At 50.6% G+C, this 14,782-nt stretch overlaps 1 protein-coding gene across 9 annotated transcripts in view; it reads left to right on the forward strand.

Moving 5' to 3' along the window:
* myo1b (myosin IB) overlaps positions 1-14,782 on the forward strand; it is a 57,901-nt gene that overhangs the window by 4,712 nt on the left and 38,407 nt on the right. For all 9 annotated transcript variants that reach the window (XM_086144767.1, XM_086144771.1, XM_086144773.1 and 6 more), the window contains exons 2-3: positions 2,691-2,837; positions 8,005-8,120. In XM_086144767.1, coding sequence (XP_086000893.1) covers positions 2,691-2,837; positions 8,005-8,120 — 263 coding nt within the window. The remainder of the gene's footprint in view (positions 1-2,690; positions 2,838-8,004; positions 8,121-14,782) is intronic.

Below are 14,782 nucleotides of genomic sequence, written 5' to 3' on the forward strand. Positions count from 1 at the left end.
GCTGGTTATATTCCTTGTCTCTCCAGCACTCAGCAGCGAAGATAATCCCCAGCAGTTTAATCACGGCTGTCAGGTTTTCTCTCCCTCTTCGGACCCGATCCAGCAGCGGGAAACGGCTCTTATTTATGGGATTTATTTTTTTGCCACCGGGTGCCTGGAATCCCCTTACGGATCTGGGGTAGTGGGTTATCAGGAGAGGAGCTGAGGGCATCTGACCGGTGACTTATTGCATCTGTCTGAAGTCTGAGAGGCGGAAATGGGCAGAAGACATGGACTCAGTGTTCTCCTGCCGGTCAGTGGGAGGCTTCGGCATCTGTTTTCACTGAGCCGGAGTTGGCCGTGTCCTTGTTTGTTCCCGAGACCACTCGGCACTTTCCGCACTGAAGATACATCCGTTCACTTTTCACACTGTTTTCAGGAGAGGACTACTGAAAGGGTTAGTCTCTTGGTAGCTGTTTTTAGCCCGGCACACGCAGCCAGACACTCCTGTGGCTCATCTTTCCAGGGAATCGGTGACCGTAAAGAGGAAGTAACACGAATTAAAACAGTTGCTGACAACTGCAGCAATCGTCTATACGCCGTGACACGCAATGGACCGCACCGGCCGCTGATCTCGGCACCTCGGAGTCCAGAGCACGCCGTCGTCGGGCCTTTAGGGGCAGACTTGAAGTTATAATATCACGGCACTGGCAGGAAGAGAAATGGAGGAGGAGTTATATTGAAGGAGGAGTTTGTAAGGAATGTTCTGGAGGGGAAAAGAATGTCAGACTTATTGAAGGTGTGATGCTCAACGTTGTTAGAATCCTTCCGTTCCAACAAGTGTTTGTTGAAAGATTTGTGGCCGGAAAGCGCTCAGACGTCCCTCCCCTGAATGGGCTGGAACGCACAGACCTTTTTCTCCGAGGGGACCGTGGAGGCATCTCGCGAGCAGAGGCCAAGCCTGCGACAATCCCCTTCAAACGCCTCGCTCCCCGAGAAAGTGCTCTGGACTCGGGATGGATTTGTAAAAGCATCAGTGAAAGCCTCTTTGTACATATGTGATCACGCCCGGGTGTGTGGAGCCGTCTGGTCACACTACTTCTTATCACCGCGTTTCACGGAGGCTCGGGTGGAATCCTCTGTGACTGGAAGTACATTTTTTAAACTTGAAGGTGCAGATTCGTACTCGGGCTGGGGCTCATAAACCTTAGCCTATTGATTTTGAAGCTCGGAGTCAAGATAAGCCCATTTCTTTGCTCCTTTCAAACATTGTCCATTAAGAATCAGCGCGGCATTAGTTCAAGACACACATTCAGGCAGAAGATCCGTGCAAATGGAGATGTGAGGAAGGCCTGATGCACGGCTGCTGTTCTAGATCGGGGGTTGAGGACGGGGGCATCATGGCGTCAAGCCACACCACCGTGCCGTCGTCGGACGTACCGTCACTGCAGATTCCTGCAGCACTGAGCCGCTGCGCGCGTGTTTGTATATAAAAAAGCGATTGCAGCCCCTTGTTAAAGGGTATTTTTCACAATATGCCACCAGTCACTTGCAGCATTTCTCTTTATTTGCCCTCGCCCTCCTCTGGTGGGATTCTTTTTATTTCTTGAGCGGGAGAGTAAGTGGGCCTAGAACGGGCGTCTCGCTGCCTATGAACAGCCGAGCAGCTTCTTTATGGACCAATAACATCGTGCCCCGGAGGGGAACAGGGGCCAGAGAAGAAGTGAAGAGGAAGTCGATGCGGGGAATCATTTTTTCCAGAAACTCACGCTGTTCCCAAGTTCCTGTTCAAACAGCGTTTGATGACTGAGGAGGGATGTGTGGCTTAGAAACTCGTGAGGACTGCCTCTGTTCTGGATGAAATCCCATCACCGGCTCAAATACCCCCAGCACCGGCCTGCTCAGAGAGGTGTTGTTTCCACTTACGGCTCACTTGGAGTTCCAAAGCGAGCCTGAAGTCCAAGACGGAGTACGCAGCCTCGCCGTGTTTTCATTCAGGGCTCGCCAGCTGCCGGCTCTGTTCACGTAAAGAGACGTTTGTACGACCAGAGCCGCGAACAATAGACGGGCGCATGGCCTCATCTGTTGGCCTGGTGTGGATGGTCTGTCACAACAGCAGACGTTTGCTTCCTGGTACAGCAAAGCCCTGAATCAAGGCCATGAATGTATGCTAGGCCCCTCTTTTATCTGCGGTCCTATAGTGTTGGGATTACTGTCCCGTGGGCAACGGGGGGCAACGCTGGACTGAAAACTGCCACTCCCAGCAGTGTCTTTGTCCAGGTGCGCTCCGGCCCAGAAGCTTTACTGGCTCCAAATGTTACACTCCCCTCAGCAGTAAAAGGGGCAAAATATAGTAAAAAGCAGTGGATATTTCTTTGATTTATGAGACGCGCAGGAACTGAGGCAGATTCCAGCCCAGCGAGCACCTAGAGGTCAGGCCGATCCTCCCGTTATGTAATTATCTGTGGGACATTCTTGCGCGCCTGAGGAGCGCAAGGCTGAGCAGCCAATCAAACGGCAGCGATTGTCCCCTGAAGTCAGAGCACTGCTGTACAAACATATCCACGTCAGGGTTTATTTTCTTTGGCTATGTTTAGGCCACTTTATTTACCGATCGGAGAATGCCCCTTGAAACCTCGTCGGAGTCTTTGCAAACAGTCTGTATCGACCCGGCCGCGCATGTTACTTAACGTTTTTATTTTTCTCCACAGGGCGGGACACCGGCAGCCAAAATGGAGGTGAAGACGTCACTTCTCGATAACATGATTGGGGTGGGAGACATGGTCCTCCTGGAGCCCCTGTCTGAAGACTCCTTCCTTGAGAACCTGAAGAATCGCTTCGACCACAACGAGATCTACGTAAGTCAACCTTAGCGTTATCAAAACGAACCAAACAGAAAAACGTCCTCGAAGCCTTTTCCTGGGCCCTTCTGCTCGTCCCTTCCCTCAAGGTCTTCTGTGCGGTGGAAGACATGCTCGGATTCCGTCCCGGCGGCAGAAGTGGCACAAACCCGGTGGACGCAGAAACCGGCCGATCGATAAAACCCATCGCCAGGGAATGCAGATTTTCTCTTTCCGACGAGGCGTGAAATGCCGGGTTTGGAGAGAAGTGGGCTCCGACTCTCCTGCACTTTATTTCTAGTGGAGGAGGAGTTGCTGGTAGGCTGTGAACTGGCAGCGTCCCGCAGCCCGGCCGCTCCAGACGTCAGCCCGCCATGATTACAGCCCTGCTCTGGTTTCGCCGGCACAAAGGGCTTCGGGCCCGAGAAATGATGTCACCTCTTATAGCGGCGGCCGCCGTCGCAGCATTCTCCAATTTTCCCCGAGACGCGGCTCGCATCCAGCTGAGGAATGGGATTTTTATTTTTTCATCACGTCTCCGACACCCCACAATGCTGTCCTAAGCTATAAACTCAAGAGATTTGGATTTCCTGTGGCAGTGACCTAAATGTTTTGGGAGAAGACATGAGCAGGCACGAAACGCCGACACTTGGTTTTTCCATTTATTTTTCAGGCGGGTTTCAGATCCATATCTTCAGACCAGGCTTTGGCTCCACAGGCACGAAAGCCTTTTTTTTGGCCTTAGCGGGGTGCAGGCTGTGGTGGTTTAGATCTTTGGCCTCAAAGTCACTGAAAAGGCGCTCCGTTTTTATTGCCACGAAAATGTTAACTTATTTTATTCGGCTAAATTAGTCCATCTTCTCTCTTGTGTTGAAAATCTTGAATCCGGTGAACCCGTAGCTACTGGGCATCTAAACGTCCCGGCAAGAATTCCGATCGTTCCCCGGTCTACGGATGTGCCGTGCACTTTAGAAACTTTAGTTTTCCATGTCGAGCTCTCTGACTGGAGGCGGCTGGTACTTGTGGCTCTGTTCTGTGGCAGCAGCAGAGCAGGCCGCTAATGGAAAGGTAAATAACATGGTTCTAAGTCCGTAATGGAGCTATTTTGGTGGCATAAGCTGCACATCTGTAGTGACGACTCTGGAAAAGAAGAAACCTTGTATTTAGCCGATGATTCCAAGGTGCCCGATGCCATGAATGTACTTTCCCACATTCTTCAGACCCCCACCCCCACCAAACTATCATATGATGCTTCCATCAGAATGACAGAGCATCTTTTCTCCAATTGCTGTGGAAAATTAAAGGCAAAATCAAATCACCCCGTTCGCTGTCGGAGGCGGAGGGTCTCATTATGCAACATCTTCAGTCTGAACTCAGGAGGCCTCGGGCTTCACTAGGATCTCATTCAAGTGTATTAGGTTTTCCACAGCATCCACCAGAGGAGATGCCCTTTCACAAACACACCCACATACAACCCAGCATCGTGCTCAGTCTGAACCATCTCTGCCTTTTCTCTTTGCAAGTGAGCTTTGTTACACGCCCACTCCCAAACCCTAAATAATGCTTTTCATTTGTTTTACAATTGCCTCGTACCTTTTTTTTATGTCCAAAAATTTGGTAAAACAAAGCAGCATTTAACTTCAAAACCCCATTTAAACAGAAGTCTTAGTCTTCTCCTTTTGCCTTTTGCCTTCAGGTGTCGCCACAGCGAATCAACCTTCTCCATCTAACCCTATTCTCTGGATCCTCCTCTCTCACACCAACTACCTTCATCCTCTCTCAGAGGTCCATAAATCTTCTCTCTGGTCTTCCTCCAGACCTCCTGCCCGGCGGCTCCGATTCCAGCATCCGTCTACCAATATATTCTCTCTCCCTCCTCTGTCCATGACCCAACCATCTCAGTCTGGCTTCTCTGACCTTCTCTTCAAAACATCTAACATGTGTTGACCCTCTGATGGACTCATTCCTGATCCTCTCCATCCTGGTCACTCCCAAAGACATACAACACTCCTCCCTTTTCAGCTTCCACCACTTTGTCCTCTGCGCTGCCTTTGTCCTCTTCATCTTCCTTGTCACCAGAGTCATCCTACAAACCACCATCCTATGCTGTCTGGCTACACTCTCACCTACAACTACTTTGCAGTCACTGATCTCTTTCAGGTTACCTCGTCTATACAAGATGTAGTCTACCTGCGTGCTCCTACCTCTGCTCTTATAAGTTACCCTATGTTCCTGTTTTTTCTGGAAAAAAAGTGTTCACTACAGCCATTTCCATCCTTTTTGGAAAATATCACCATCTGTCCCTCTGCATTCCTATCCTGGATACCAAATCTGCCCATCACTTCTTCATCCCCTCTATTGCATGCACCAACATGTCCATTGAAGTCTCCACCAATCAGCACTCTCCTCTGTGGATAATCTGCATCACTTCATCCAACTCATTCCAGAACTTCTCCTTCTCTTCAAATTCACACCCCACCTGTGGTTCATAGCCACTAACAACACTGAGCATCACACCTTCATTTTCCAGTTTCAGACTCATAAGTCTATCTAACATTCTTTTCACCTCCAGAACTTTCCCTACAAACTCCTTCAATATAACTCCTCAATTTCTCTTGTCGGTGCCATGATAGTACAACTCCAAGTCTACCCCTAAGCTTCTCGCAGTACCTTTCCACCTGGTCTCTTGGACACACAGAGTTGGTCGATATGATGCAGAAAAGGAAAGTGGATGTACTACCTTTTCCTGTCAAAGTCCCTCCTCTCAGTCCCAGACTCTTGCCATTCCTCTTCTCTCTCTGCTTCCAAAACATGCCTTCCTCCTCTCCTTCTTTGACCTTCAGTTGCCCAGTTTCTACTGGTTCCCTGTAGGTCATCGGTACCAATGACGGTCGTTGTTAACCCGGGCCTCGACCGATCCGGTATGATCTGGTCATTGGGTTTGATTCGCATGTTTTATTTGGCAAAAGATTTACACCGGATGGCCTTCCAGACACAACCCTCTGCATTTACCTGGTCTCGGGACCGGCTCAGGGAGACACCGGCCCGGGCCGCCCCGAGGCTGGCTCAGGGAGACGCCGGCCAGCCCTGTCCGGAGGCTGCATTCTCCTTCTCAATAGAAGTAATATTACAATTTTTCAAGTCCTTCCAATGTGACAGTTGATGTCTATCGAGCCTTCAGCTTTCTGACATTTCTCCTTTGTTGGGAAAAAGTGGGTTGCACTGTGCCAGATGACTTGCAGTGCTTTCATTGGCCAGCAGGGGACCATCCTCCTCTGGAGAGAACCAAGGCACCCCATACAGGGTCCCTTTAACACCATCAGAAAATGAAGTTCCTGTGTTTTTGCTGGGAGCGATGAATTCCCAGGATCCTCAGTGTTCTTGCCAGCTGCAGACATTTTTCTACAGAGAGTATCTGAGTTTTACCTCCAGGGTGAACCGAAATGTAGCCCTAGTACTTTCCCTCAGTAACGGGACTTCATCACAAGAGAAGTCCACTGCAGCAGACATCCCATAGTCCACTCTGTTAGGATAGTGCTGATTGGAAACTTCAGAATCCATGAGGAGCTGGTCAAAGGCCGTGCGTTTGGGTCAACCATCTGGACATCCAGGGGAGGTGTTCTGCTGAGTGCTGGCTCTCTGGAATGTCTCTCACAGGGACAATTTCCTCTGAGCGTGGAGGACCAAAGAGTCGGTACATTCTCCTGGAATCCTGAGGGCTCAGACGCTGTGACCCCACCGGGGTGGTTTTTGGCCATAACTCGGGAATTGATGTGTGGATCACGACATCATCATCAAACCTCTAATTGAATGAAAGGTCAAATTTACAAACCGTTACGATTTTAGTTTAGTTCTCTCATTGCCATTGTAGACGCGGAAGGTCGAAGGCCTATTGATTAAAGGCTCGTCCTTTTCTCGACATTTTTGTATTCAAACTGTCGTCTCTGCTCTCCCCCGGAGACAGAATTAGCAGATTTGAATTTGCGTTGAAGAACAGGCGGACGGAGGAAGGAATCCTGGCTGGTTAGTGCAGCTGAGAGCGGCGGGAAGGAGCCCCAGCTTAGCCAGGTGACCCCCAAAAACACTCCTTCACCCCACCGGTGCATGAGGCCAAAATATTAGAGAAAATACGGGTTGCATCGCACCAACGTGCGGCTTCAGCTTAAGGTGTCGCTTTGTTTATCATGCGTGTTTGTGTTTTCCAGGCAGACATTTAATGTTTTGCGTTTGTATTGATGGTGAGGAGGGCTTTGTGTCACGTGGCCCTCTTCCTGCGCTGAAGCGGGCCTCCAACGTGCGCTATCCAGGGGGCGTATGTAGGAGGCGGCGGCGCTGACACCGGCAAGGCCGTGATCCAGCGCCGCACGGAGAGGGTTATGCAACCGCCAGCGCCGTGCATGGAAGATGCAAGTGTGTGAAGGTGGGCTGTAAAAGCTCTGCGCGCTGGAGATGCCCGTGGCGGTCGCTTCCAGTACAGTCAGGCCACTCAATGCTGCTGATGGAGAGTTTTATTTCAGAGAGAGCGCTTGCTATCCTGATGTCAGGGAGGGTAACGTGGACGTGGCCACCACACGTTCACCTGAACAAGCTCTCGTATCTTTAGATTGCGTTTCTTTCGAGGTCCTTTTTCATTTGTTTTCAGACCATTTTATTGAGATCATTTTTAGACTGAAAAGGCTTTTAAGTGATTTAGAGCTGCTCATTTTTGTATTTGACGATGGCTGCTGGACCCGGCGTGGTCTAGCAAGGGTCTGGATGTTCTGTGAAGGCCATTTGTCCTTCTCTCTATGAAAACTTGAACTTGGATGATTCCATTATTTTATTGCATATGAGGAACTGCGTGGTCGTCATGGCCACCTTCTGACAGAAACCTTCGCGCCTCAGCTTCTTTGCCATCCCTTGCTTCTCGACACACACTCCATGAACATGTCAGACTTTTTTTTTTTTTTTTTCATTTTGAACCAGTTCTTAAGATAAGATGGTTTCACCCGAGGCAATGCAGGCCTCGACAGCTCAGCTGGAAAAAGCATCCAGAAGAAACTGACAGAAGCAGAATTGCTGCTGAACAATTTGGACCCAAATTGAGCAGAATGAATTGGGGTGTGTGTGTGTGCGTGTGCGTGCGCGTGCGCGCTGCCATTCCATGTTGATTCACCTCTGCTGCCTGTTTGTTTTTCCCCTCCAGACATACATTGGCAGTGTGGTGATCTCCATGAACCCCTACAGGTCACTGCCCATCTTCACGCCAGACAAGGTGGAGGAGTATCGCAACAGGAACTTCTACGAGCTCAGTCCACACATGTGAGTCCAGCCGGCCGCCCACGTGCACCGCCACCTTTAGCGTTAGCATTAGCTGATGAACAGTGAGCGAAGCGAACCCGGCCTCCCCAGCAGAGTTTAGTCGAGGGCTTTTTTTGTGTCCGGATCAGACAATGAATGCAGACCTCCTGAAAGGACTAGTGGGACTGGGATTAGCGGGGACACCCTGGAGACCAGAACCTGGCGGTCAGAATGGCACTTCACCGCCGCCACTGCTTTCCGCCTGCCCTTGGGCGGCAACGAATCAGCGTCGTCGAGAGGTGCCACTTTCGGTGGACGCACTGGCTGTAGGCTGCAGGTCGTAGCTTCCGGCGGCCTGGACGGCCACGGAGCTCCACGGCGCACCAGCTGTCCCCTTTGCACCTTCTCCTTGCCTTCCTGGAGGACACTCCTGTGTGAACAGAGGAGCACAGCTGCAGCTTCTAACAGGCAGGGCGGTGAAGAAGTAACTTCTCTTCGAAGGAAATCGCATGAATCCATCAGAACCTGGCCAACCCCGAGCCCTTCAGCAGGAACAAAACACCTTCACCCGCTCAGGTTTTCAGCGCTTGTGTGTTTTCAGTGGAATAACTTCCTGATAAGTATTTCAGACGACAATTAACCGTAAGAACTCTGATTTACAAGGTGGGTAGAAACTTGGTCATTGACCAAAGAGCTTCTCAGGTCTTTCCATCTGATTCTTGAGAGGATCAGAAAGAGTCTGGTGTTAAAACCGTTCACGTTTTGCGATGAGAAATCAGGCTTGTGGTACTTCAGGGTCTCGGCAGCGGATCATCTAGTTCCTCTGTGGGACCTGTGGGCAAATCCAGTACCTTCGTCACTTTGTGCTTCACACTGGATTTTATCTTTACATTCTCACACACCAAGCCTCTGATTTGAGGGCCGCCTGCTCTACCAGCTGAGACATGACAGCAGCTTCTTAACGTACCCTGTGTTAAAAAGATCAAATCAGGTTTGGTAACTTTGCGTGTTCTCATTATCACCGAGGGCCTGCAGTTGTTTTCTACAGGTTGTAACGTGCAGGGAAATGTGTGTTCGGAGACGTGAAGGAGTGAAAGTAACCATTAAGGGTTCCTGTAGGTTTTTTTTTTTTTTTTTAATTAAAACTTTGTTTCAAGTCACTTTGCTTCTGCCTGAGGATCCTGGCCAGTGCAGTCCAACCCCTGGAGGCCAGGCTTGTCTGAGCCCATGCTGGCGTGACACTGCAATCATTTGGCAGACGCTTTTATCCAAAGCGACCTACAAAGTGCATTTCAGTCACCCAAGAGCCAAAGTACCAGAAGTCGGAAGTTACCTCTTTACCAAACTGAACCGTTTTCAGAACCATAAGCATACATACATTCATTTCATCCTTTTTTTTTTTTTCTTTTTTTTGCGGGGGGATTGGGGGCTACGTGCGATTAGTGGGGTAGTGCTTGGTGAAGAGGTAGGTTTGCAGCTCAGCCCAATGGGGGGCTTCTGCTTTGTTGTCCCCTCAACGTGTGAAACATCTCCTCACCATGAGTCTTACATGGGCCTTTTAGCTCAGGCTGGATCTCGCAGAATGATGGAAACACCAGTCTAATGAAGCTTGTTTCAAGGCGCTTCATGAATCGATCTCAATCCTCCCTTCTGGACCTCTGGATCTGGCTCCGGGGACCATTTACACAACTACATGGGAACGAGCTGGTCAGAAATCAAGCATGCTGGCAAACCGTCGCTTTTCTCTCTGAGCGCGACCGTGAAAGGTCCGACGGACGGATGGGCATTATTGGATGGCTGGCCAGGGTCGGGCTTTGATTAAAAAGGCAGCGGGGGTCCCTGGGAATCTGCCTCTTACTGTCGCTTATCTTCATCAGATACTTGGGCAGCTGGTGATCAGCCGCGGTGAACCACCAGGACCCAGGTCCTGGTTCTTCACAGAGACTCATTGGCTGGTCTTTGAGGAGATGGGCAGGTGATCTTTGGGTTTGATGGGCAGGAGCTGTGGAGTGAAAATGAAAACCCAGTCCCAAAACACCATTCTTTTCCCCACTCCTTCCAGCAGGTTTTGGTTTCAATTGAAGTTTTCTTTTGACTTCTTTTAACCGCTGTGTCCTTGATGGTCAAGAGAAACCAGTGCCCATCAACAGTTTGTCCTGTGAGACTTTTGCAGTGAATTCACTGGGGGGGGTTTCTAAAACTCCTGTGGGAGTCCCCTGGTATCAAGTCTGCTCCACCCAGACCTTTCCTTTCTTTTAAAACTCCTGACAACCGATGGTTCTCTCCAACACGAGGAATACGAGTCTTTATTCATGGTGTTTGAACTCGGGGCTCGGACTCGTTTCCCACCTCGGAACAAATAAGCGCTGCATGGCTCTGGAACGCCCTCTCCAGCAGCATCCACATCAGGTGGAGCGAGCCGGCGCCGATCAGCTGTGCCATCGGAACGTTAAGCTTAGGGATTCCTGTGGGAACGTCGTCAGCCGGTCTCCTGCGGCTGATAACACAAGTGTTTACAAAACAGTGTAATTCTGTGACGGCTTGGGGCCTTGACTTTTCCTTGATGTTCTTTTCTGGTGCCGGGAGCCCGGACCAGAGCTGATGGAGAGCTGCAGGAGAACGCCGATGTTTCCTGGGAGCAAAGATTGATTGATCAGTGGCGCTTCTCCGTCCAAAGCAGCCTCACAGATGCCCCCCCACCCCCCAGCCCAGGCTCAGCGTGAGGCAGTGATGTGTGGTGGGGGGGGCGGCGTCCCCAGGATGGGGTCATAGTTCCCCAATGTAAAATGAGGTAATGACACCCCCACTGTTCCTGGTACTCAATCACACGGCGACTGGCTCATGGAGCGCAGAGGCTCCGTGAACGGCAGATGTCCGGCTCGCCGCTGCCAACCTGTGCTTGTAACAGCTTGGCATGTTTAAAATATATTTTAAACAAAATATAGAATATAAAAATACAAAAATATAAAATATATAAAATATAAAAATATAAAAATATATTTTAAACATGAAATTCCACCCATAGCAGCCACTATCCATCCAGGTAGAAGCAGACTGGGGATGTGGAGCTGGCGTAGCCAACGCGCAGCAGTTTTCAGACCAGAGCGCAGACAAACCCTCCCCAGCCCGGAATCTGGGCCTTGGGCGCCAAGCTCCATGGTGGTCATGGTTATTGTCAGCGTAAAGGCAAACGCCAGCACGCAACTTCTTGCCCTTTGCTCTTCACCGATGGTCCAGGTTGGCACAGAAGCCGTTGCAACTGTGAGAGATTCTGCTGTGGCGTCCGTGCATGTTTGAGAGGAGATCTGCGCGTGGACGCAACTGCCAGCCTCTGTTCTCTCCGCTGAGGTCGGACTTCCAGCCTGCAAAAAGGACTCTTCCAACAAAAGCACGGCTTCAAAGCGGGGTCGTAAACGAGAGGAGGCACTGAAACTCCGATCTGAGATTTCGATCCGTTTTGAATTGGAACTATGGGGAGGACATTCAGGCGTCCGTGAGGCGATAGACGGCACGCTGCCTCTCGTGCAGGAAGTAGAGTGGCGGTGTGTTCAGGTGCAGGACTTTGGAGTCTGCTGCTGATACCGCCGACACACCTGTGTTTGCTTTTCCAGTATGTAAAATGACTGGTCGCGAATTTATTTACGACAGGCCGCCTTTGGTTGGGGCCGCACCGCCGAGCCTACGGCCTCTGATGATCTGCTTCGTAGAACCCCGGGGTGGACAAACGGCGTCGAGCGAGGAAACTGTCAGAACGCCACAAACACCTGAAGCGCACTCATGTGTTTTGATGGGCAGTCCTGCTGTCACATGAAGAGGGGGTCCGTCGCAGTGGCAGCTGCCTTGTATAGAGATGTGTTTGGGTGTTATGTGACTGCTGGTTTCTAAGCAGGGTTGCTTAACAACCTGTTCGTAGGTAGATTGAAGTGGGCTCTCATTGAAATGGCATTCTGACACCGGTGGGCAGAGCGGTCCTCTTCTGCCGGCGTAGGCGTGACAGAGAGCTCTGGAAATCTGCTCGTTCCTCCTCCGGACCTGAATAACCCACTGATGCGTCCGGCGGATCATGTAAAAGGTTGCTCCGTCACCCCGGCTCTCATCCTGAGCAGCTCTGGAGCTGATGGGGGTAGAAATGTACCCAGAGCTGGCTGTAAGAATCATGATTTTCATGATCTTTGAAACCAAATTCATTGCGTTGTGCAGTCAATAAGTTATTTATGAATCAGATGAAGGCACCTCTGCAGATGCAGAGCAACACAAGCCTGTCTTTATGGCCCACGTTTCTCTTTTTTTTTTTTTTTTTAGTTTATTTCTTTTATTTAGTTTATTTCTCCCGAGCAGTGGAGGTTACAAGCTGAAGGAGGCGCAGGCTCTCCATACCGATCACCTCCAGGTGGCGAAGAAGTAGATGACGTTGCTAAACCCAGAAGGAACGATTGACGGAGAGATGGAATCCTTTGTGTTCCTGTAAAACATTTACATCCCAGCCGTTCAACAAAAGGCTGATTAAACATTGTCGTGTGTGTGCGTGCATGTGTGTGTGTGTGTGTGTGTGTGTGTCCAAACTGTGGCAAATGGCTCTGCTCACAGCTCCCAAGCACACAGCCTGTATGTGGGACGTGAGAGGACAACAATAAGAGTCTCATCTTCATGGGGTTTTTGTTTCTTCTGCCTCTAAAGTGACATCTTACTGGTTGGCTGGCCGGCGCTAAACATCCTCAACATTTAGCTCAGAGGTCCTTATCGATGCCATCAGTATTGGCAAATCGATTGTGCGCGGACACACGCAGGAATGCGTTCTAGGGGGAGCTGCCCTGCATTCATGGTCCTCCTGAACATCACACCACACTTTCCCCTCCTTGTTTCCCAGCTCGCTGGATTCTTTGCATTTGAAGGTCATGGTTGCGCTGACATGGTCTAACTGACTGCAGGAGCTCTGCTCACAGGCCTGCACACATTCATGCACACCACCCACATTCATTAGGTTTGTTTTTTGCTTCCTTCCGTCAGATGGAACGTAGCATCAGCCGGTCGTCCACCCAGCTGTGATGCAGATGGAGCGTTCTTAGCTGTTTGTCTGGCAGCGCATCGCTTTCAATGTGTGTGTCGAGTTAATTCACAAACCGGTGACAAAAGGAAAAACCAACAAGTGGCGCAGAGGTGTTGGTCCACCGTACGCTGGTGGAACAGCCTCCCACGTCTGGCCGCCTCCTCGTCTGGAGTGGAGGCCGTGCAGGTTGGGGTCGGTTCAGAGTCCGCTGGGGTAACAAATATGTTTCACCTGCTTTCCAGACCTTGGAGAGCTGAGGAATGCACTCTGTGAAACAAACAGGGCCACGTCAGCATCTCCTCCCGCCCGCCACCTTGGATGTTCACGACTTGATGCAGCTGATCATCTTCATATGTTCACCGGCTGCTCTCCTTCAAACCCTCTTCTGTGCTCACTGTCCTACAGCCTGGACAAATCCGCGTTGCTTTTTAGGACGGTCCCTGCTGAGGGCTTAGAGTGCACACACTCACTGGAAGTGACCTCCAGAGCAGCAGTCTATCCCGTCCTATTCACACATGGTGTCCTCCCACATGCATCTGAAGCTGTGACAGTAGAAAGAGTGAAGGCCATCTCAATGTTCATCGTTCCTGAGATGGAAGATCGTGAAGGTAAAACAGTAACTTTCTGAATGTGGTCTAAAGTAGTCCTCCAGCAGCATGGAGGAGATGCTGCCAGGTGACACTCTTGAAGCCTCCTGCGCTTGGTGGAAGCAGCTTTGAGGGCCTGTATGTGGAGCTGCTGTTGTTTCCAGCTCTTTGAAAACTCAACATTGAACTAAATGTTTGTCATGTTTCCCCAAGTGATGGAAAACTTGCAAATATGGTACAGGGAGACATGACTCTGACCTTTCATTTCAACTATTTCTGACCTCAAGGTGGGGAATCGACGAGTCATTAGCTTTCGTGGACCTGTTTTAGCAGCATTGGAAGCGTCTTATCCTGCTTCTTGTCGCGATAGGCCGCGCATCTTGCACGGAACGGAAGTAGATATTGGTGCTTGATGACTGTCCAGCAGGGTGTTTCGGGGAACGACCGCCTGCGCCACCGCGAATGGCGAGGATATCTGTGACGCCAGAACCGTCCAGATTGACCGTCTGCTCTCGAGCAGGACTTTCGGGTGTCAGCTCTGCAGGACTGGACTCTGTTCAAAGATTCCTGGTCCCGGAACGCCGATGTGCGTTTCAATGTGGTCACACAAGTGGAGCGGCGACTGATAGTCGTAAGGCAAAGTTCCTGAAGAGCCTTTGCACGTATCTTGTCCACTGTTTCAAGAACCCGGGTTATGAAATGGAGGAAAGGTCGTCCGTTCCGTTCCGTGTTCTGCATGATGGCTTTGCGAAGCAGGGTGACCTCTGCCCTCTGCTTCTGCTGCCGGGAGCGGAGATGCTCGTCGCCTCCTAACCACTCCCTTTGCAGCCTCATCTCCTGGCAAGAAGGCCGAGGCGGCTTCGCCTGCCAGCGTGGTGCTGATGAGGTCTGAGACAACACGGGGGGGTCTGTTGTCCTAATGGCCTTGGGGGGGGGGGGGTCACGTGGTGGCCTGGAGGTCATTGCCTCTTTGAGGACATGCCAAGGAGTCTTGTGCTAAATTAGGCAGAATGGTTTATTTGTGAGCGGCTTTTGTGAGCAGAGCGGAT

The sequence above is a fragment of the Fistularia commersonii genome, chromosome 4, assembly GCF_037954325.1.
Source record: "Fistularia commersonii isolate RoL2024-O1a breed Wild chromosome 4, RoL_Fcom_v1.0, whole genome shotgun sequence".
In the NCBI taxonomy this organism is placed as follows: Eukaryota; Metazoa; Chordata; class Actinopteri; order Syngnathiformes; family Fistulariidae; genus Fistularia; species Fistularia commersonii.